This window comes from Lepidothrix coronata, unplaced genomic scaffold (genome assembly GCF_001604755.1).
Source record: "Lepidothrix coronata isolate B3197 unplaced genomic scaffold, Lepidothrix_coronata-1.0 Scaffold8, whole genome shotgun sequence".
Classification (NCBI taxonomy): Eukaryota; Metazoa; Chordata; class Aves; order Passeriformes; family Pipridae; genus Lepidothrix; species Lepidothrix coronata.
The window spans coordinates 86654-108421 of NW_016690188.1; the positions used below are offsets into that span (position 1 = coordinate 86654).

Genomic DNA, 21768 nt, shown 5'->3' on the forward strand with positions numbered 1-21768 from the left:
ATTCATAATTTAATCTAAAAATATGGATGTGAGGGGAAGGCAGAATAAAATGCATCATAAATTTCTTAACATCACACACTATCTTTGATAAAGCAACTATAAAAATTACCATTATAAGAAGGCTCAATAATAACCTGTGCAATTAGTAATATCTGGAGACCAAGTTAATATGAGAACCATAATGGAAGTCAGATAGAAAAAAAAGTCAGATAGAAACGGGACCAAGAGGTTGTCTAACAGAAAAAAAAAATCTAACCCAATATGGGAAATACAACTGGATGGTAGATGTAGTCAAAAATTGCCCTTAAAAATATACTTAACAATGATAACACAAATGTGCTAGTGCAATTTATATATGGCATGAAGTTGTTCATGCTATTAGAGATTAACATATCCCACACAAAGAACCAGGTGACGTGAATGCTGGACTAACAAAACAGAGAATAAATTTAGTAATTTAGTCTGTAAAGTCATGCACTTAGAAGTCAGGGGAATAATTTTAACTAGCCCACTGGAGAAGGATAATAATAATTAAAACAGCACCAGAATGACTGTAGAATGACTACATGCCACCAACGGAACACTTGCAGAAAGAGAGATAAATGATCCTACAGTGTGGGATTTCCAGAGATCAGGCAGTGATCCAGATGTGGGATTTCCAGAAGCAGGGAGGCAGAAACAGTATCACAGCACAGGAGACAAGGCAAAGCCATATCCAGGAAACAGAATAGGAAAGATTAAACTGGAACATGAACATGGAACACTACTTGAAGGACCAGAAGGAATAAGAGCCTAGTAAGAAGACACTTGCTTATCCTTGCATAATGAAGTCAAAGGTAAAAATATGACACTTTCTGTATGTAAAAACAGGACAAAAGGAAAAGGAAATGGAGGGAAAACAGCTTCTCTCACTAAGTGACTATGCACCCAAAAATAGACATGGATCAGAGAGATTGCATGAACAAATTTAGAGTAACCGTCTAAATTCAGACAGTCAGAAATATAAGATTCAAGAAGCTTTGAACATGTTTATGGCATATTTAGTTACAAAATAGTGCTATTTCACAGAGTTTGGGAATATGGCATAAAGAGTTTGATAAATATTCTTTTATTTATATCTTGTATACAAAGGTATGCTTTTAAGAAATACCTGCTCAAGTTTCAGATAGAGGTGATTGCAAGGGTTTGGGGTGGGGTTTTGGCCATTTCTTTTTTTTTAAACACATAATACCCCCTCCCCATAAGAATGTCCCCCAGTATAATAATGGGGAACCGTCCGTTTGCCACATATAGGTAGCCAAGAACTTAATTTAACTCAATAATTAAAAAACCCAAAAGCATTACACTATGTTTTCACACAGTTTTTAGGTCCCTGCAAACAATTTATGTCTTTGTCCCAAAAATATCATACATGGACTACTAGTCCTTCAAGGGTTGGGGAACAGAGAAGAAAAAAATAAGAAAGATAAACCCCTTGCAGAGATGTCACCAGCCAACAATTTTAATCACTCTGGCTGGTAACATGAGACAAAAAACTGGAGGGAAATGAAGATGAGAACAGCTTGTAAACTCAAGTAGGACAGAAGTATTCAAGCCTAAATTGCAACTCAAAATGCTTAGCCTTGCTGTCCAATCCTGCAGACAGCTATTCTTCACAGCTATCTTACTTTTTCCCACATTGCAGCTGTGAACTCTTCAGCAGCTGTGCTTCCAGGCATCCATAAAAGGGTGCAATTGGTTGGATGAAGTCAGATGTCATGTCTGCACAGACATATGAATCTCCCTACCTAACTCCTCAGAGATCTTGATAGGCAACCTGGGAACACAGCTCACAGAAATGCTGGGGCAGGGATTTGATATGACAACACAAGCAAATAAGGAGATGATGAAACACTTCCTCCTTCTCATTCCCACTGTCATTCAGCAGCAATGGTTAGGGGTACTAAACCCAGATAAGAGAGAAGGTTTCCAGTACTGGTGCAGCTGCTTCAAGTCAAAGGACCAACAGCATGGAATAATCTGTACGTCCTTGTACACTCTAGAAAATTCTATTTTCAAGTATATTTTTATATGCATACATAGATATACAAGTAGATACATACACTCACACATATATACAGATCTATCTGGTTCAGAAATATTTTGCTTTTATATGCAAGGCTTCACCTTTCAACTCATACAAATCCCTGCTGCTTTACAGGCATGCCTTTTTAATTAATCCCAACTTGCCTGCCTTCTTAATTAATCCCAATTTGCCAGAATGGTGAGCAGGCAGGCAAGTCAGTAGAAAAAAAAAAAATCAAAGTACTTGAAAAGGAAAAAAAGAAAAAGAAATACAAAAATGTACAATACTTCAGGAACATCATCAAGAAGTTTCATGTTAAAAAATTCAAAAGTTGAGGCAAAAGAACATAGCAATTTTAAAAGCTCACATTTAAATAACCGAAAATTACAAAAATCTACAATTGACAACTATAAATTAACACAGCACAAGACCCAATAATTTTCATTTATCCAACAACAAATAGACAATAATTGCTATTTGCAGTTCCTAATACAATGCCAAATAATGTTCTAGGAAGGCTGAACCATAACAGAAATAATAAAAGAAATTTCAACATTTATGTTCATTCAAACTTCACAGTCTAGTATCTAATTTTCACTCTCTGTGTTGGTTTTTTGGTTTGTTTTTTTTCTTTTTTTGGTAAATTAGAACTCCCAGCTCCCTCCCCCATAAGACTCAGAGTTACCTCTTTGCCCCAGTATTCAAGATTATAACTTCATAGCAGTTTCAGACAACTACAATGTTCATCTAGAGAAGAAAAGAAATTTTGAAAACAAATTTTGACAAAAAATTAACAGAACTTTGTTAAAAATTGGAGCATTATGAATTGGAAACATACTTTAGAAACCCTACATATTTTCTCCTATTAATAATTTAAGTAATTAGTTTTATCTTAAACCTACAGTAATAGTTCAGTCATTGCTTAAACATATCATTTTGCTCAGATGACTGTGCACTGGTGGTGAAAGCCCATCGTCAGTGCACTGGTGTTTCGTACTTGTAAACTTGTATCCAGAGTGAGCACATTCCAGTATCACAGAACTTCATTCATTCATTCAATAAATAAATAAATAAACACCCCCACCAACACACACAAGACCTGTAGATCCAGGATTAGTAATCTAAAGATTATTGTCAGTCTCCTAAATTGTGAGGAACTGAAATTAAAACAGAATGCATGTGAGGCTGCATAGTTTCTTTTCCTCCCATTTAGGAGAGAAGTGAGGTGAGCAGGAGTCCCCATATGAGATTCACAAGTGGCTGATAGAAATATAAGTCATAAACAAAGCAAAGCATTTTACTTCTGCACTTACACACACTGGAGACATCTCAAAACACAAAACTGCAGTAGTTGGACCAAGAAATGCTCTCGAAGATCAGTAAAGTTTTAGCTATGCTATGAAGGGTGCTACCAAGTCTTCTATAATTTATACGTTTTTTTCCTTACATATAAATTGTCATTTACCGTTATTATTTAAGTTAGAGGAAAAATAAAAAAAACTTTCTTTCTGCATTTCCTAAGAACTGAATTGCTTCCATGGCTTAGCAACAAAACTTTGCCTCCTTTTATCTTTTAATTTCTGGTGTTATTGATGTTTCTTCCCCTTCTTCAGTCCATCTCCCCTCTCCCATTAGATTATGCAATTAAATCTATTTATGATATAATAAGCTGTTTCATCAACAAATCTTCAACACAGCAATACAAAACAAATTCATAACTTCTCTGTTGATTTATACAGCAGTAAAAGATATAGGAAAAGAGAGCATATAATTTATTATAAAGGTAGTAAGAAAACCTCTAAGATATTTTTCATAGAAATGAAGTTCTCAAACTCACTGTCACATGGCAGTTTTTAAATAGGGACAATCACTAAATACTCATTTCAGAGCTTTAAAAAAACCCCAACAATTTGATTACTATTTTGAAAGGGAATTTTTTTGATCAATTGTTTTAAAAACTTCTTTCCCCTCAAAATTCCATGACGATCTTATATTTATTGATTGTTGGGCACTTATTTGCTTTAAAATTGCTTTTCCCTAAGATTTGATATCTCAGGAAGAAACAAAAACAGACTGTAGCATCAAATACTGAGATTTAATTCATCCAGATCACCCCACTCTCTCAGGTTCCACTTAGAACAATTTGATTATAATACAATCCAACTATTAACAGTTCACAGTAGTTTGATACTCCTTTGTGCATCCTGTCAAACAAACAGGAAAAACTATATGAAAAGCTACTTGAAAACAGGCAAGCTTCTCAGGTTTTGTGAGAAATTCAGCATTTATCCCCAGGAGCATTAGACAAGCAAATAAAGCTCTATGTGTAAATCACCTGAAGGTTACACAGACTAAAAGCTATTCTTCTAAGAATAATAACTGAGACCAGGTTCACAACTGAGTGTTATCCACTGCAAGCTGGTCTGTACGATGTCTAAAGTATAATACAGCTGTATATGGGAAAAATACAAAACTACCATGTGTAAAGCCCTGCCTGAGGCTTTTTGTTCATAATAAAATAAACTCCAGCTGCTTCTGAGGGCACAGATGGGAAAAGTCTATCACTCTGAAAGGCTGACTGAAGCACTAGAAAGTAACAGGACTCTTGCAAGACCTTCCCGCAGTCTTTGAGTCGGATAGAGAAACACCCCCTCAATGGAATTCTTCCAACAGAATGAGACCACTTACCGTGGAGACTCCTGCTAAAAATGGCAGTTCCAGAGTACAGATAGCAGAACCCAGAGTATAAATTTATACATAAAAAAACCAAAGATGATCAAATCTGTTGGTATTCATAAACATCACTTTTCTACCTCTTTGTTTCTTTGCTGTTTTTCCCCGCAATGCAGAAAAACTTGAAATCCTTAGAAGACATTTAGTGACCACACGTTTCAACCAGAAATGGCCCTCTATGTATAATTAAAAAGTTTGATGCTTTAACTGCTGGTACTTGTTGGTCAGATGCATTTGCCAAATTATCAAATACAAAAGGTCTTTCTACTCATACAATCCTGCCAATTCAGTCCAGATGACACAAACAGCAGAATTCTGCTTCAGATATGGTCCTGGCATCTCTAAATCAGATGACAAATGCACTTTGATAACATTTTTGAACACCTACAAAAGACTGTTGCTCAATTCCTAGAACATCGATTATATCTAGTACCAATAACAGAAAATACGAGTTGAGAAATAAGTGTCTCCCATGAGAGCAATAACTTCAGACATTCCTGACAAATACAGATACAACCACTGAGTAATGCGGACACTGGGTTTTTACTGAAAACAAAGACAATTGATAAAATGCTGCATTAGTTCAATGAAGCAACAGAAACAGGCTTAAACAGATACAGAATTAAATATTCACATTTTATACTAATTGTACAAAAAAAACCCCCACACTTACTCAATTTCTTTTCTCTTACCCTTCAGCATATGACTGTACATCAAAAACTAACATTCATCCTGAACATTTTTCCTTCTGTGATCTTTAGCACAAATTCAAAACCCAACTACTCCAAAATAATAGTCACACACTCTAGTCCATTTATTGTTTTATTTTTCAAGTTCCCATTTTGTTCCATAGTAAAATTCTAATTTCTGTTCTGCATCCAAAGACCCACACATTTTATAATAACAACTCTTCTTTTTCTCAAGAAGCCTCTGACAAGGATAAGTTAAAAATATTTTAAGAGAGAATAGGGAATTCTACTTGAACAAAAGCATTTCCCTTTCTTCCCATGCATAAAACATTCTTGAAGAGAACATTGCCTTGGACATCTCTAATTCAAGGAAAATATTTCAAACCACAACCCTAACTAAAAGCAGAAAGTTAATAATTATTTTCCCTTCCAAGCACCACACTAATGTAATTAAATTCATAGCTTGAAGGACTATTTGTATAATGAAGACATTCTTAGCATGAGACAACACCTTAACAGCTTGATTCTAAAAGTACTGGGAAGATAAATACTGTCCCCAACAGTTCATTAGGTGAAAGAGATTAATTACAACATCTTAAGACTGTAGCAACTGAGAGTCTGCAGTAGGCCTGCAGTCTACTTGCAAGTGCAAAATTACGAACAGCCTTATTATTCCTTGTTATACCATAAATACTAATTTAGCAGAAAACATATAAATTTAATTTAATTTTATTTCTTTATAAATTAATGGTTTTTTTATTAATAATTAAGTTATTAATAAAATATTTACATTAATTTTTTTATCCTACAGCTATCGCTACATCTACAATGGTGTATGCCTTCATAAAAGTTAACTCATCTCCAAAACCAAGAGATGTTTTCCATCCTCAGTCAATTACAAGCCCCGAATCTTATTTTGTGGATGTCCTCAAATTTCATCTATTTCTACAACACTCCTTACCTTGCACAGAGTGACCTCCTTAGAGAGTTTCTTTCAAACCCTGCCTCAGGCAAATACTCCTGCAAGTACGTGGAACCTCTGAACTGAGTTCATTATCCACACAGCTCCTGAAAATTACTTTCTGAAGAAGTCTACTTCCCCTTCCCAAAAACTCAACATGATTAATTAGATGAGCAAATACATATAGTATTTCTGATCTGCAGACATCATGCATACACACACAGGCATGCAATTTTCTCTTTGCTGCTCAAGTGAATAATTTAAGAGTCAAAAAGACACATACACAAACCCCTGAAGAACTGCTCAAGCAAATCCGGACTAAACACAATTCAACATTGGGGAGAAAAAAAAACAAAACTAAAAATCCTTCTGATAGTCTTAAGCACAGACAATTGTTGCCCAGAGAGGTTGTGACCTCCCATCTCTGTGTTCAAGACTAGGCCAGATGGGGCTCTGAGTAACCTGGTCTAGTGGAAGGTGTCCCTGCCATGCCAGGGAGTTGTAGCTGGATGATCCTTAAGGTCCCTTCCAACCCAAACCGTTCTATGACCCTATGACTATCCTTCAAAATTCTCATCCCTATTATGAAAAAATCCACCCTTAAGATTCACAGCAGCAAGAAGCTCAGATTTATGTAGCCTAGAACCCAAGTTACCACTGAAATCTAGTACAGAGATGTCTTGAACACCACCAGTATATGCTGTTGAGCACATGAACAAAAAAGAAACATATAATCTCTGGTGTGGACCAGAATATGCAGCTTTTTTTGCACAGTAACAGCCTTATACACAAACCTGCTGACCTCAGTTCCATAATTCCCTTCAGAGCCATAGTTTGCAGGCTCGCAGACATTTCCATACAGATTTTTCACAGCATTTTCCATTTTCCACTTTTCTATGGAAGTGATGACAAAATCTTTTAGACTACAATAATCTTAACCATTAGGCAAGTACATCTTACCAAGAAGAATGTAACATGCAAAGAATGGAGAATTCAACAAGGGTGATCAAGTGTCCTTAAAAACAGAAACACACAAAATGAGGACATTTAAACTATATCAGAAGACATATATTTGCTAAAAACATGATATACTGAGGATAAGTTTGCATAACTTGTTATCTTATAGTTTGACATCAACTCAGCCAGCCTCCTAAATACGTCTGGTGTGTTAACAACAAAACCAATAAAACAAACAGAAAAGGAAAAAAGTTCTCAATAGGGATGAAAAACCCAAAAGGCGCTGCTTCCTAAAAAAATTGTAGATTTCTAAACATAGGATGCCTGAGAATCTCCTTCACAAAATAATGTTGTTTTATTCAAAAGGATGCTTTCAAGTATAAGAGAATAAGAGATATAATACACTAAACTCTAAGCCTGCAACGGCATAACTATGAGAACAAAAAAGAATATTTCTTCCATTAAAGAACACATGCAACTAAGTCCATATTCACCAAAATTAGCATATTTTAGTTTTGTTTCTCCCAGCCTTGAAGCACAATAATTTACCACCGTACCCTGTGAATTACATTAAGACAATAAGGAAACCTGTAGATTGCAAAGTTACAACATCAACTAGATTACACATTGCACAATGCCTTCCTTGATCATTACAGAAAAAAACCAGACTAAATCTCAATTCCTGTATTTACAAGTAAGGACTAAGATCAAGTGTCTTGATGTTGTCCTTCATCTGCTTTGGTTTTCATGAGAAGATGGAAATAAAAACACACATTTATCAGGATGATACAAAAAACAGCAACTCTGAAGAGCTACAGGTGAAGTGTTAAAAAGAACTGATAAGACTCTTTAAAAAGAATGCCCCTTAGAAGGCAAGAACTTCCACCACAGGATTTTTTTTATTAATAATAGATAGGTCTTTATAAGATCTTTATTGAGTGTGACCTCAAAACTACCAAGACAACTCAAAGGAAAAATTCAGAGTAAGATGTTCCCAAATTCCATTTCAGGGTAACACTGCAAGCATTCATCACTCCAAGAGAAGCTAAGAGACACTGTCTCTGCTTTCCAGTCCAACTGCTACTTAGAAACACAGTCAATCTAAATTAGAAAACCCAAGTCTAACTTTAAAGATATATTTAGCTGTCTGTCACTTCAGAGTTCTATGTTAGAGAACAGATTTCTGAATGCATACAAACCCCAAATGCTATAGGTACACTTCAAGGATGAATATAAAATTGAAAATAAAATAATCCAGCAATATTCCTGTTAATGAACACCTTTTGTGAACTCAATATCCTGTGCTGTGGTTTCCTTGTTCCTTGCCTCCACTACCACTCCCACCCTCCTTAAAAAAAAAAAAAACAAAAACAAAACGAACGCAGACAATAGATTCACTACAAACTCAGTCCAGCTTTCATGTGCTGGGTCCACCTTTCAAGATCAATTCTCTAAGTATTCATCAACCTCTAACCTATATTGCTATTTATACCTGCATTAACAGAGGTCTCCCACGTACTCACTGAATGACATGCAGTATGTGTTTCAAACCGTCAGTATAAAATATTGCAACACTCCCCAGCTATATATCCATACCTGAATAATAGACATATTAACTTCATATCTTCTCCTGCATCCAATTATGTGACACAGTAAAGGTACCTGAGAAAACAAAGAACTTCAAACTATACTGTGTATTTGCAGAAAAAGAACATACAAATTGAAGACAGCTCAGTCTTTCCAAAATGAGGACTGAGACAGAATTACAGAACATTGTATTTACTCCCAAGCTTCCATTTCAATTCAGTCACTTATTTGTTATGTTACCTTAGACAACCACACGATTTCAGATTTCCTACGTGTAAAACAGTTCAAAAAATAAATGTGTGTTTCTCAAGGCCATTATGACACCTGGCTACCTAGTGCTTAAATAAGATATCCAGATACAGAGTGCTATACAGATGAGTAGAGGTAAGTACTTCCTTGAATACAGATTGAGTGTATTTTGCCCTGTGAAAGTTAAAATAGAACAAGCTGTTTGAAAATTAAAACCTCTCAAAAAATTGTGCCACTTTTAGTTTAAAATAGATGCCCCTAGCAAGTGCTACGCTACTACAAATACTGGGGGATGGTGGGAATGGATTTTAATACACACATTCTGAATTTAATACTTATATCAGCATTAGATTTTAGAAAACATCTGCAAAAATATTTTCTAACAAAACTGTCTTAACGTGATATTACAGCTGTGCACACAAGTGCAAATCTGTATGTTTTCAAAAGCAGCCATTTGTTTGTCCAGTACTTTTCATTTTTCAAGACCACCTTCCAGCTCCTGTTCAAGGTTTAGTTTTAAGTTACCTATTGGAAAAGCCTCAGCTGACTTAGGAAGCAAACAAAACAGATCTGCTGATACCGAGGGAATTACAAAAGCAGCATCATTAAAGCAGCTCTGTGACACTTCCTATGCACACAGTTCATTTCCCTCTACCCCATAACTGCTTTGGTACTTGCATATACCACACACAAGTCTGATTACCAAGCATCCTCCAAAGCGTCTTCATCAACTGGGCTTGCACACACAAACACGACTGAGAGCTATTTTGTGTTTGGTTTGGATTTTCCTTATGAGAAATACATACTTTAACATATGCACACTCTTATTCTATAGATTAAAAAAACGAAAAAAACAAACACTAAGGGTGCAAATTATCCTACAGGTGGATTAATCAGCATTTCAGTTTTACTAATAAAGCTGGAACTACCAAAGTATTTGACTATATTTGCATAAGTCAGAATTTATCAAAGTTTTCTTGAGTTTTGAAAGCTGAGATGCCTTAACAAGAAAAGTAAGCTTGCCATATTTTAGTCGCTTCTATCCATTACAAAAAGGAAAGTATTTCAAACTGCAGCATGACTAGCAAGATGTTTTTCTGACTAATTTATCTCTGTCCTCGGATTGTGGGTGGCGATCAATGAAGCCCATTTGTCTTCTTGTCCCACAGTGAGACACTCACGGTTTACTTGAACAAAGTTTCTGTAAAGCTCACCAGAATATTTAAAGATATTACTAACCCCAGCTCTCCTCCCAGGCTTATGACCAAAATCACTGCTGCTCACATTTTACTGCCACAACTGGTAACATACATAGCTAAAAACTTGTCCTTTTGGGACACTTCTGATTGTTCTTCATCTCATAACATACTCAACATGATCCATTTTTTCATTGAAGGCAAGTTATTAGCCTTCAAGATAACAGAGAACTAGATAAAAACTCATACACATGGTAACAAACATAAATCTGCGCATAAAAGTTCACATTTATAATTAAAAAATCTACATTTAAAGACTATGAATCCAGATTGATAATTCTGTAATAATATTAATGCAATCAACCTACAAATTAGGAATTCGTGATTCTTTGATACTGGCATAGGAATTTAATTACTAATATAGAACACTCTATTCCCACAAGCAGAGCAGTAACTCTTCAAAATATCCATTAAGTACTACAACATATCACAATATTTTGTTTGTAAGATTTAATCCGAGTTTGAGGGTTAGGTCTTTAGGGGTCTTTCTTCTGAAAAAAAAATGTTAATCAGTGACAGCCAATGCACATTTTTTTCTAAGGAGTCTCTTGAATAAGAGAATATTATTCTGCAGTGATACAGACTGCAAGCTTTTGGTTTATCTGACCTAATGAGAAAGTGATTTTACTTATCTGTTTGAGATACACAGTATAGTTTGGACAACAGTACTTCATGCCGTAGTATTTATCATCTTCTAGGAAGAAATGCAATCTCTAGAATTTGATCTACCTTATTAGTTGTGCCTCATGATTACAGTCATAGGTCACCTCAAGTCTTTAAACAGGAAGCATTATGTCCTTTTTACAGATGAGACACTGAAGCACATAAATTATGGAAGAAATCCATAAGGAAATGTAGATATTGAGTGTCATTTTATGTGTGTGCATCCAATCTTTAAGTAATTCAGCACTTGTTCCATTGCCAGGTAATCCTAGAATATCCTGGATTCAAAACTCCCTACCCCAATCATGGTTATCAGATATGTGCTGCTTAAAACTTGGAAATATTCTACATCTAGCTTGTTTCTAAACATTACTAGCATGAACAGACTAGATATTATGCCATCAGATTATGGTAGTAGCACATTTCCATCCTTAGCTAAGAAATGTAAAAATACTGATTCAAACAGATCCTAGAAACCATTTCTTACAGATGAATAACATAAGTTCTAAATTTTGGGAGAGGTTTTATAGCAGATTAATTTTTTGAAAAATGCCGTGGCATTAACAGATAATTTAGGATGTTTACCATGGAATAGTTGGTGACTAAATTACTTTTTAGCGGTCTAAAAGCTTTAGGGTTTTCTATCTGGAGGAAACTTCAAAGCCAAACGCAGTTCTTGCACCTTGTGAATGAACACTAAGTAACCAACCATACTGAGCTTAGTTCCATCATTTCTCAATAGGGTTTTGATCCACATGTAGCTCTAAAATCAATGCAACTCCTAGTCCACTCATTAGGTTTTTAAGAATATAAATGGCACCCTCTAATATTACTTTGAAAATTCCCACTGCTCATCCACCTCACATGAAAACATCTACTTTGCCCGTAGTTCACTATTTTTCCTTTATTACTGTTAACAGCTGCCATTCACTGAAGTGCCCATGTTTTCAGGTATCATCATTATTTATTCCTCCTTACATGAACTTTGCAGCATGTTTTCTAAGTCTAGACCATAGAGCTAATAAATTTTGTAGACACTGACAGATAATTATTCTTCAATATTGCATGAGTTTTCCAAGGTATTCTTATTGTCTATGTAACAGTGTTTTAAAGTAAGGTCTTTTTTCATCAGTATTTGTAAGTATGTGCAAGAATATCCCAAGGATATTCCTGTAGTATCTCATATTACCTCCTACCTTTTATGCCCACATTTTGATACAATTAAATCAATTTCCAGTGCAGTATGATAGACTGATATCTCAAAAACTACTCATACTCATTTTAAAAAGATGACATGAACTATGGTAATGCCTCCCAAAATATGATCATCAGGCCTTCTTTTTGATTAAAGGAAGTAAGAGAAACACAGCACGAGACTATTTATTTGCCAAATAAATTTAAAACATGATAAATATCAAATGCTAAACCTGTACAGGCATTTATGTATCATTTACGGGTAGACAAGCATACATGGATACAACTGAGCTTTTTACACACCCAAAGCAATGGCAACCAGCCTTTGCTGCTGTCTGAAGGGCTGGCAGGGCCATCAGCCATCTGTTCCCACACTTATTTGCCCAAGTATCAAACCACTTAGCCTGCAAACAAACCAGACTCCAGAATCCACAGCCCTTTGCCTAACTTGCATTCAGATTCACTCCTACAGATAGTCTCAGATACACACAGGAAGGGACACAGTATGTTGTTAATTATCTACTGCTTGATGGGGAAAGACGAGTGTTTTTAAAAGGACATCCCATACATGTTGGGAGCTCCACCATTAAATATCCCTCCAAAGAGGAGAGGCTGTGTTCAGTTCTCAGACTACTTTGAGAAAAGCAGGGCCTTGGTACTGAGGAGACAGCAACTCCAAGACGACTTGCGAAGCAGAAAATAATGGTGTGAGCTGCCAGCACGGTGCTAAGCTGAGCAGCACTCTCTGCAGCTGCACACAGCAGGACTCCAAGCAGCAGGGGAGAAGTCACTCTGTGTCTATGTTTTGCCAGTACATCCACTACCAAAAGACAAGCGTCTAGTTCTGGCACTCACAGCTCAAGAACACTGATAAAATAGGGGAGGCAATAAACCAAGAGAGCAATCAAGGATGGAAAAGCCTGTTTTATGTTGAGATGACTCAAGGAACATTGCTCTCCATTCTCAGTGAGGAAAAGGGGACCATATCTACACCTACACAGGGAACAGACTTCACTTACTAAAGGTTCTGCAATAAAGACCTGACTCAGAGCATGAGAAAACTGAAAAAACTAAAAGAGAAAAAATTAGGTAGGGAAGATTTTGTGTATTAGGGGGATTCTGCATTTGTTGTTGCTGGTTACATAAAACACTGATGATAACTAACCAAGAGAAGAATTTTGAAAGCCTATAATTGGCTTTGAGTCAATGGAAGTGTTTTCAGACTTGGTGAAATGCTTTCTAAAGCACATGCTCAACTCAAACAGGAATTAAGAGTTACCCTATAGCCTGAATAAGGCAAGTGGTAAGAACAGGTAATCAGAGGTAACAGGTAAACAGGTAATTTCTGGTCTTGTTTACAAAAATCCATAAAAAAAAAAAAACATTAAAATGGTTTAGTGGTGGCCTCAGTAGCGTTAGGACAGTGGTTGGACTACTTGCTTTTAAAGGTCTTTTCCATGAAGGAAAGACCTTCAACAAAAATACATTATAATAAAATTAATTTAAGATTTGCAAAAAGACTGCTTTCCTTTCAAAAAACACTTTTCAGTGCAGATTGTTTAGCTTGTAGGGGGAGTTTAGTGTGGCCATATGGCTTATGCTTCTACAATTCAAAACAAGATTTTAATAAAAAAATATTCTTTAAAAATTCAAAGTCTCTTGATTATACAAACTGTAGTTGTGGTTTAAAATTTTAATACAGAGAGAGTAACTCACATTGAAAGAAAGATTTTTCAGAGCATCACCACTAAAGTCAACTCAAAATAAAGATCACGTTTTATAAGGATAAAATCATAATCACTGATGTTTTTCCACTGGTTTAATTTTATTAGCATTCACACGTTGAGTTATAAAAAGGCAATTTGCAGGTGCAAAATCTTACATGCAATTCCACTGATGTCAATAAGAATAATTATGTCTTGGATCAGATACAGGTCATGCCGATGACAAAGGCAGTTTTGAAATTATACAGGGTGAAATCCTGAGTCATCCTATAATGAAAGTTGCACCAGTTTAATGGTGATGTTGTTTTACATTAAAGTTATGGAAAACTAAGTCTGTACCAGTTCTAAAAGTAACAATTTTCTTTTCCTCTCTACACCTGCTCATGCTGCCAACTCCTTTGGATCAGCAGGAGGTTTATGCAAGTGAAGTAACTTGAGCAAACTGAGCTAGCTTAAAAAAAAAAGTTGGCTGAGAGGTGGGGAGATATGTTCCTGTTGATACTTTTCAAATCTCAGCAGGAATATTAATGCTTACACAAGAAGCAGAAAGATGTAATCAAAGAGAAGCGTAAAGGATAAAGTCACCCCTTTTCACAGCAGCATGAACTTCAACTGGCTGCAGCTAAAGCTAAGTTTTTTCTAAAGATCTCTTCTTACACAACATTATCATTCATTTAAAATCTGCAATTTAAGGACACTTTCCTTGCATGAGTCATTCTGCAGACAACAGAATTCAGAGTTTTAGATAAAAATAAGGATTTTGCCTGGAATAACAAAATTTTATACCCTTCTAACATTTCAGTTGTGAGTGTGATAGGAGCTCTAGAAATTAAGAATATGCAGAAGGTAATTTAAAATTGCAAGAAGAACATCTGGAGACAAGGTTTAATAATCACATAGATCCATTTGTTCTTACTCTCTCCATAACAACTAGATATCTAGGACTAGGTAAAGCAGATTAACTGAGGCGTAGGTCCTTAAAGGTGCTCACCTATCCTGTACAATCTGCTTCATTGCTTCTGCCAATTGGGACTCACAGTTATCAAATAAACAACAATAAGCCTCTGAGGACACAACCTAATTTTTCAAAAGCAGAATTTTAGAAGAATGGATGTTTTTAGTCATTCAGGTACTCAAAACCTTAGGAGGAAGAACAATTTCATGAGCAAATTTTTATCTAATGCTCTTCTACATGCCAGTGTCCAAAGCAGAGCTAGAGAAAGGGAAACTTTTTGCTCTGACCTGGGGGATTTTTTTTCTTCTCAGAATTCATTCTGTGAGTAGCAAAACTAAAGAAACCTGTTTTCCTGTACTGCTGCATCTCAAGACTCTTGACTTTGACATCTAAATACACAGAAGTGTATTTAGAAGTGTCACAGAAGCTGTGACAGCACTTTTTCCTGTAGTTTGGCCATTCATAATGTTTGTGTCCCTTAATTTCCTGGAGTCTCATAACACAACTAGGCAGCCCTTCCCCCTCCCTTCTGCCAAAACTCATATCATCATGAAAACTGCAAATGACCAACAAATTCAAAGATATAGATAGGACAGGGGAAGAAGGAGTGGCAGATGTAGCATCAGAAGCTTCACTTCCTTGATAAATCAACCTAGCAAAACAAAGTTGTGCGCTGTCCTTTCATGCTTGTGGTTGTTTACATCTTGGGAACTGCGCTTCTTGAAACTCCCTGCTATAAAAACAGAACTTGATCACCCACTGGTTTTCTTATCTTTCACCTGGCAGAATTCCTTTTCCCTTTTTTTCCATAAATAATTTTCTCTTTTTTATTTTGGTTAAAAAAAAAAAAGGGTTTTGTATTCTTTTAGAGCAGAGAGGAAGGAATAGAAGAAAAAAAAGGTTTTAAGAAATCACAAAGTCAGAATTCCATTCAGATATCCAGTCTGGACAGAGAGTGAAATACTTTACCACCAGCCAGAGATGAGGCCTAGATCATCCTGAAAAGTGAGTAACACAGATGTGAATGCACTGCAGTAAGAATAGCAACATCTCAATTTCTGTAATGAGTTACCACGTTTCACAATACAAAGGGTAAATAAAGTTGGCAAATAAGAGTAAGAAAATGGTAAAACGGTGCTGGACAACCTTTCTGCTCATTTTATCACCCATCCATCCTTCTTTCATCCAGCTCAGAGCAACATTTGCTAAGCAGTCCACTTACTCGGTAGTTCTCTTACAGGGAAAAGGCAAGGTTACCATAATACTGTCAATTGACACCTGCTTACGAACACTGATCAATTATTTCTGATATATCTCTGCTATGTTATTATTTCTCAATCGAGAAAAGAAATAAAACAAAGTAAAAAATACTCCACATCTCTCACCAAAGAATTAATGGTCCCAAGTTACCCTTAGGCAGAGTATTTCTCTTCTTAAAATAATGTTTCAGGTGCTTGCTAATTCAAGTCACTCATTTACAGAGAGCAAAAATAACCATACTTCACTTAGATGAAGAAAAAGAAAGACCCTTTTATTTTCAACTGTTTTAAGCCTATCCTTGAAAATCTGTTTCTTCAAATAACATAGAGACAGGTTTTACACATGTCCAATTTGGGCTATTAAAAGTTCAATTAAAATCTTGGGTAACAGAGACACACGCAGGCACTTCAAAGAGCTGCAACTTCGAAACAATGTAAATGTTTAGAGTAATAAAAAAAGGTTCTATTAACATTTGTATATCGTATCTACAATCCACCAACCGTAACACAAACACACTTTGCAATTTTTGTCATTCTGAAACAATCTGCATAATAATTCTTATTAACAGAAGTAACTGCTGCAGCAGTGATGTACATTAAACAGAACTTGTCAAACTGCTGCAAAAGTTCAACCATGGCTATTTAAGGATAAAGCTCAGCTTCACAGAAAAACAGAAACAATAAGCAAATGTTCCACCACAATAAGTCAAACCATCAACTCCCAGAGAGGTCAGAAAGGTCTTCAATCACCTACACATCAGGCAGACAAACATTCTCTTTCCAGCTCTTCAGATGGAAATACATGGAGCTTGACTCATCACCCATTCAACACCCATCTGAATTTTCAGGATTCAAAATACAACCACTCCAAGCTGCTGCTTGCATTGTAAGAAACGTTTAACATATTTCACTCCATCCCCAACTCACAGGGCTTGAACACCTTTAAATCTTAGGCTGCTTATTTTCATTGCAAAGTATACTTTGCTTCCAAGAATAAAGATTAAAGATGAGCTATTAGAGATACTGCTGTGAAAGTGTCCTCAGTAAAAAATAGGTCTCCAACAGCTTACTTCCGTGATCAAAATCACAATGCAAGTATCACTATCACTTCTAAAGCTAAGCATGAAAGAATATAGAGGAGTTAATGAGAAATCAAAACTTCTAACAGCACATCGATTAACCACTCTGTTAGCTCAGCTCAGAAGAGGTGCCCTTCCAACATTCAGGCAGAACTTCCTCTAGGTGGGGATGGATTATTAACTTTCTACCAGAAGGAAAATATAACCACTGTGCTTCCTCACTTGACAAACACAACCAATGTCAAGAAATATAAATGTTTCAACAGATAAGCAAGATAATATCTGTAAGGACAGGATAGAGGCTCCAGTAACAATTCAGAGAATATACTAAGTCATAACAAGCTTTGAAACTGAAATTACAGTTTGCTCTGGTCCTTGCATTATCAGGGTCTGCTCCGAGTGGCACCAAGACAAAGGATACAAGTAATCCCTTTAAAGCAAGGAAATTATAGCTCTGCAGATCCACACGCACAAAGAAGATTCACCTGGGCCGCCTCTCCTCACTCTCAATCCCTCAGCAATTAGCTCATTGTTCCACTGCACAGAGCAGGACAAACCCCAAACCCCCAGTACATACAGGCAACAAATGACCAGCTTTGAAACCTTATTATCAAGTTCATATGCAGAAAAGATGTATTATATTTGTTCTTGCATTACCTTTATACCTGAGTTATAATAGTACTGATGGGATATTATCCAAATATTATCAGCGAATTGTTACTTTCTCAGCAGCGTGTACATTACTTCAGCCAACACGTCTGACTTCAGCTACTCCTTCCCAAGCTAACAAGTTAGTGGATTTACCTTTTTATTTATTTAAGAATGAGTGACTATGTGTTAAATGTTTAAAAGAGATGTAAATTATATAGCTTAATTTCAGTACTCCAGAGAGAAAACTGAACTTAAAAACAATTTTTAAATTAAAATTTTTAAAAACAATTATTGATAGTTAATCTATAAAAAGTAATTTTTCAAAGCCAGGATTTGAATTCTCTGAGACTTAACTTCACCGATGTCTCATTATTAATCAGATATTAGAACACTTTCTAGCTATATATGTCATCATACTTAATAAATAGAGTTCCTGCTTTTAAGGGGTGTTTTACAAGGGAATGAAATGAGATGTCCTACCCAAGATTATATCGCAAAATAACAGCGAGCAGTATTCTTCACATCCAGTCTTCACGCTGATAGCAAAGGGGGCGGGAGGAAAGTGACAGCCCTATAAATTAAGTCTTTTTTCCCACTACATATAGAAAAGCAAATGTCTGGGTGTGCTTCTTTCATACTGATCAATGACTCGGTATCACATTCACTTTTAAGAATGAGAAGGTATTTCGAGCTCTACTGAGCAAAAACATGTCAGGGGTTTACGTTTTCCACTCTCTCCTGCAAACCTTGTCCTTAGGGATGTACATTTCACTCAGTTGCACTCACGTTGTGCTGAATGTAACTGAGCAATACCCACTTAACTAGAACACCTGAAAGAAAGGAAGACTGGAATGCGCTAAACACTTTCACTCTTCAGATGGAAAAAGTCATTAAAATCCACTACTAGTTTTTGCTCCCTGGGCAGCCCTATGAGTGCACATGTCATTTCCATGACCCTTCCAGAAGGGACAGCAGCGACACAGCTTCAGGTCGATTTCTGTCTCTCGGTTCCCATGAAGTGGAGCAGCCTATTTTCAGCGGTAAGTCAGCAGGTACTATTTTCCTTCACAAGACTGTGTCCTGTGCTCTTAAGAGGTGGAGGAGCATATTTCAGCCTTAACTTCTGCCATATACTTCCACCACACATGAACAGAATCACAGCAGACACAGTCAAAACGAAAAACAGGCAAGTGAAATGAGAGGGAAAGGGTGTAGAGATGAAAAGAAGTAAATGGTAATAAGCAGAGACTTACTTGAACCTGCCCTGGCAGTGTTGGCACTGGTCTCCCACCCAGCCCTGGTCGCAGACACAGGTGGAGTTGACACAATGACCCGAAAAGCAGGAGATTTTGTCGCAGGACTTGGACTGGGACACCTGGGCGTAGAGAGCCAGGTAGAGGAAGCCGTAGAAGAGCAGCCAGCTGTTCACATCCAGGAGCGAGGCGAAGCAGCAGCAGCAGGCGGAGGGGAAAGGTCTCCAGGCGGCCGGGGTTGCGGGGGCAGCTCCCGCTCTCGGGGCGGCGCTGCCCAGGTCCATCTTGGCCGCAGGGGCCGCGGGCCGAGGCCGGGCGGCGATGGCAGCTTCCCCTGAAGGGAGATAATCCAGCCAGGGAGATTCAAACCCCCCGCTTCCTCCTCGCCTTCCTCTCCTCCCTCCCTCCCTCCCGACCCCAGCGCTGCCTCCTCCGGCCCCTTCAGCTCTCCGCGCCCGCGTCAATCCCGAGGGGAAGCCCGGCAGCGCTCAGCCATCCGCCCCTTCTCTTCGCCGTCCTCCTCAGGGCTCATCGCTCCCGTCTTCTTCCATGGAGGAGGAGGAGGAGGAGGAGAAGAGCCGCCTCTTGACCTTGTGTTTCCTCCTCGCCAGAGATGCCCCCCGCCGGCGCGCACACACCACCCTGGACCATGTATCCCGCGGCTCCCCCTCCTCCTTTGTGGTCCCGGTGCCCGCGGCTCACACGCAGCGGCAGCGCGGGGAGGGAGGCGGGGAACGCCGTCCCTTCGCCAGGCAGCCAGCTGGGAAGTGAGGGCGGCCGGGCCCCGGAGCCGCTACGGCATCGAGCTCCGGCGGGGCGGGGAAAGGGCTGGAGAGCTCTTATCCCCGGCTCCGCTATTAGCCCTGCGGAGAAGGGAGGCGTGCGGCGGGGAGAGGAGGGTTAACAGCCCCTCCGCGTCCCAGCTGACAGCTTCCAAGCAGCCATATTTAAAGGCTAATTGTCATCTCCGCTCGGAGCCGCCTCCCGCCCCTCGGTCCGCTTGGGTCCGTCCCTGGGTGGGAAGGGGGGTCCTGCCCGGGGAGGGGGAACCGCGCACCGGCAGCTCCCGCACGCCGCGCCCGCTCCTTCCCCCGCGCTCCCAGCACACTCTGCCTCCCACGCTATGGAAAACAAGGGGATGGAGAGATGGAGCCCCACGGGGCGCGAAGCGCCCGTGGCTTTGTGCGGACACCGCCCGCACCTCGGAGGCCCCGCGGGGGCAGCCCCGCCCGGCGCTCGGGAGCGGGGGAGCGGCCCCGGTAGCCCCCGGAGACCCCTGACCCGCTCCACCGAAGGTTCTGGTGTCCCCCGGTCCACTACCTTGGCTTCTCTTCCCCGGGCCGGGCTGCTCCGGTGTGTTCCTCGGGTTCTGCAAAGTTCAGAGGCGGTTTGCTTTGAACTCGCCCCGGTCAGTACTGGAAGAGATGTTACAGCTTGTTTTGGAAACCTCACCTTCCTAAGGTTTACTCCATCTTCCCGTTTTACGGTTCAGATCAAGACCTTGCCTCCTGCTTATAACATGAGCAGTCACAAAAGTTCTTGTGCAAAAGTAGTTCTTGTAACAAAGTTGTCTAAAATGTCCTTTTCTTTTTTTTCATGAAACGTGTTCCGTACACAGTCCATCTCTTCCAACTTTACTATAACCTGTTTCATTTTACAGTCAGTCAAACCCTCTGAAACTTTCTCCTAACACTGAAATTGGGAATTTATGACATGATGTCTCTGTTCCAAGCAGATGAAGAAAGGGTATTTAATTTCATCTCCTGGTACCATCTCAAAATAGGTAAGTCCAAAGTGACCACTTTTAGTGTCTGGAATCAGATCCAAATTGACCACTCTCCAGATTCTGAAGTTCTTACCCTTGGGGCACATAGGAATTGTTTGGGGTTTGGTTTAACCTGTTTTCCTAGGCACACCATTAAATCTTAACCTGAATTCCCAAAAAATCAAAGTCAATCAGTACTACTGTAAGGGGTATCTATTTGTACTTTGTGTGAAAAAAAGAGGCCAACCCAGATCAGGATGTCAAAGCCAAACACAGTAAACATCACAGAAAAAGAGTCTGTGCCTTAAGGAGCTTACAGTCTTGATGGAGGGAACACCTGCTAGTGTGTGGGGAAAACAGAGGTGAAAAGTAATTTTTCCAGAAGATGTCAGGAGGTCCAAAAGCTGCTCTCAGTCCAGGAGTACATTGTACATTGTCTTCCTAACAGCTGAGATAGATCATTTCATTGTCCTGCATCAGAGACATTTAATAGCTATAAGGCATCTCTTTGTATGTGTTTGGTAATGACTTGGTGAGTTCATGCAAGGAGGGGAAATGGAAATTGTGTTACTGCTTTATATTTTATGACAAAAAGCTGAGGCTGAAGCCTTTGTTGAACAGTCTGCTAATTATACAATATCACATGTGATTAAAGCTGCTGAACAACTGTCCTCTGTTAAACACCATTATGGGACCAGAAATGCAGTTAAAAGGAGATCCCAGTCCAA

General features: G+C 38.4%; 1 protein-coding gene across 1 annotated transcript in view; it reads right to left on the bottom strand.

The window, feature by feature from the left end:
- Positions 1 to 20193, bottom strand: part of LOC108509751 (attractin-like protein 1) — a gene marked incomplete at its 3' end in the record, with an annotated part of 104987 nt that extends 84794 nt beyond the window's left edge. The window contains exon 1 of the mRNA XM_017839326.1: positions 19276 to 20193. Coding sequence (XP_017694815.1) covers positions 19276 to 19559 — 284 coding nt within the window. The remainder of the gene's footprint in view (positions 1 to 19275) is intronic.
- Between the last annotated feature and the right edge of the window lie 1575 nt (positions 20194 to 21768).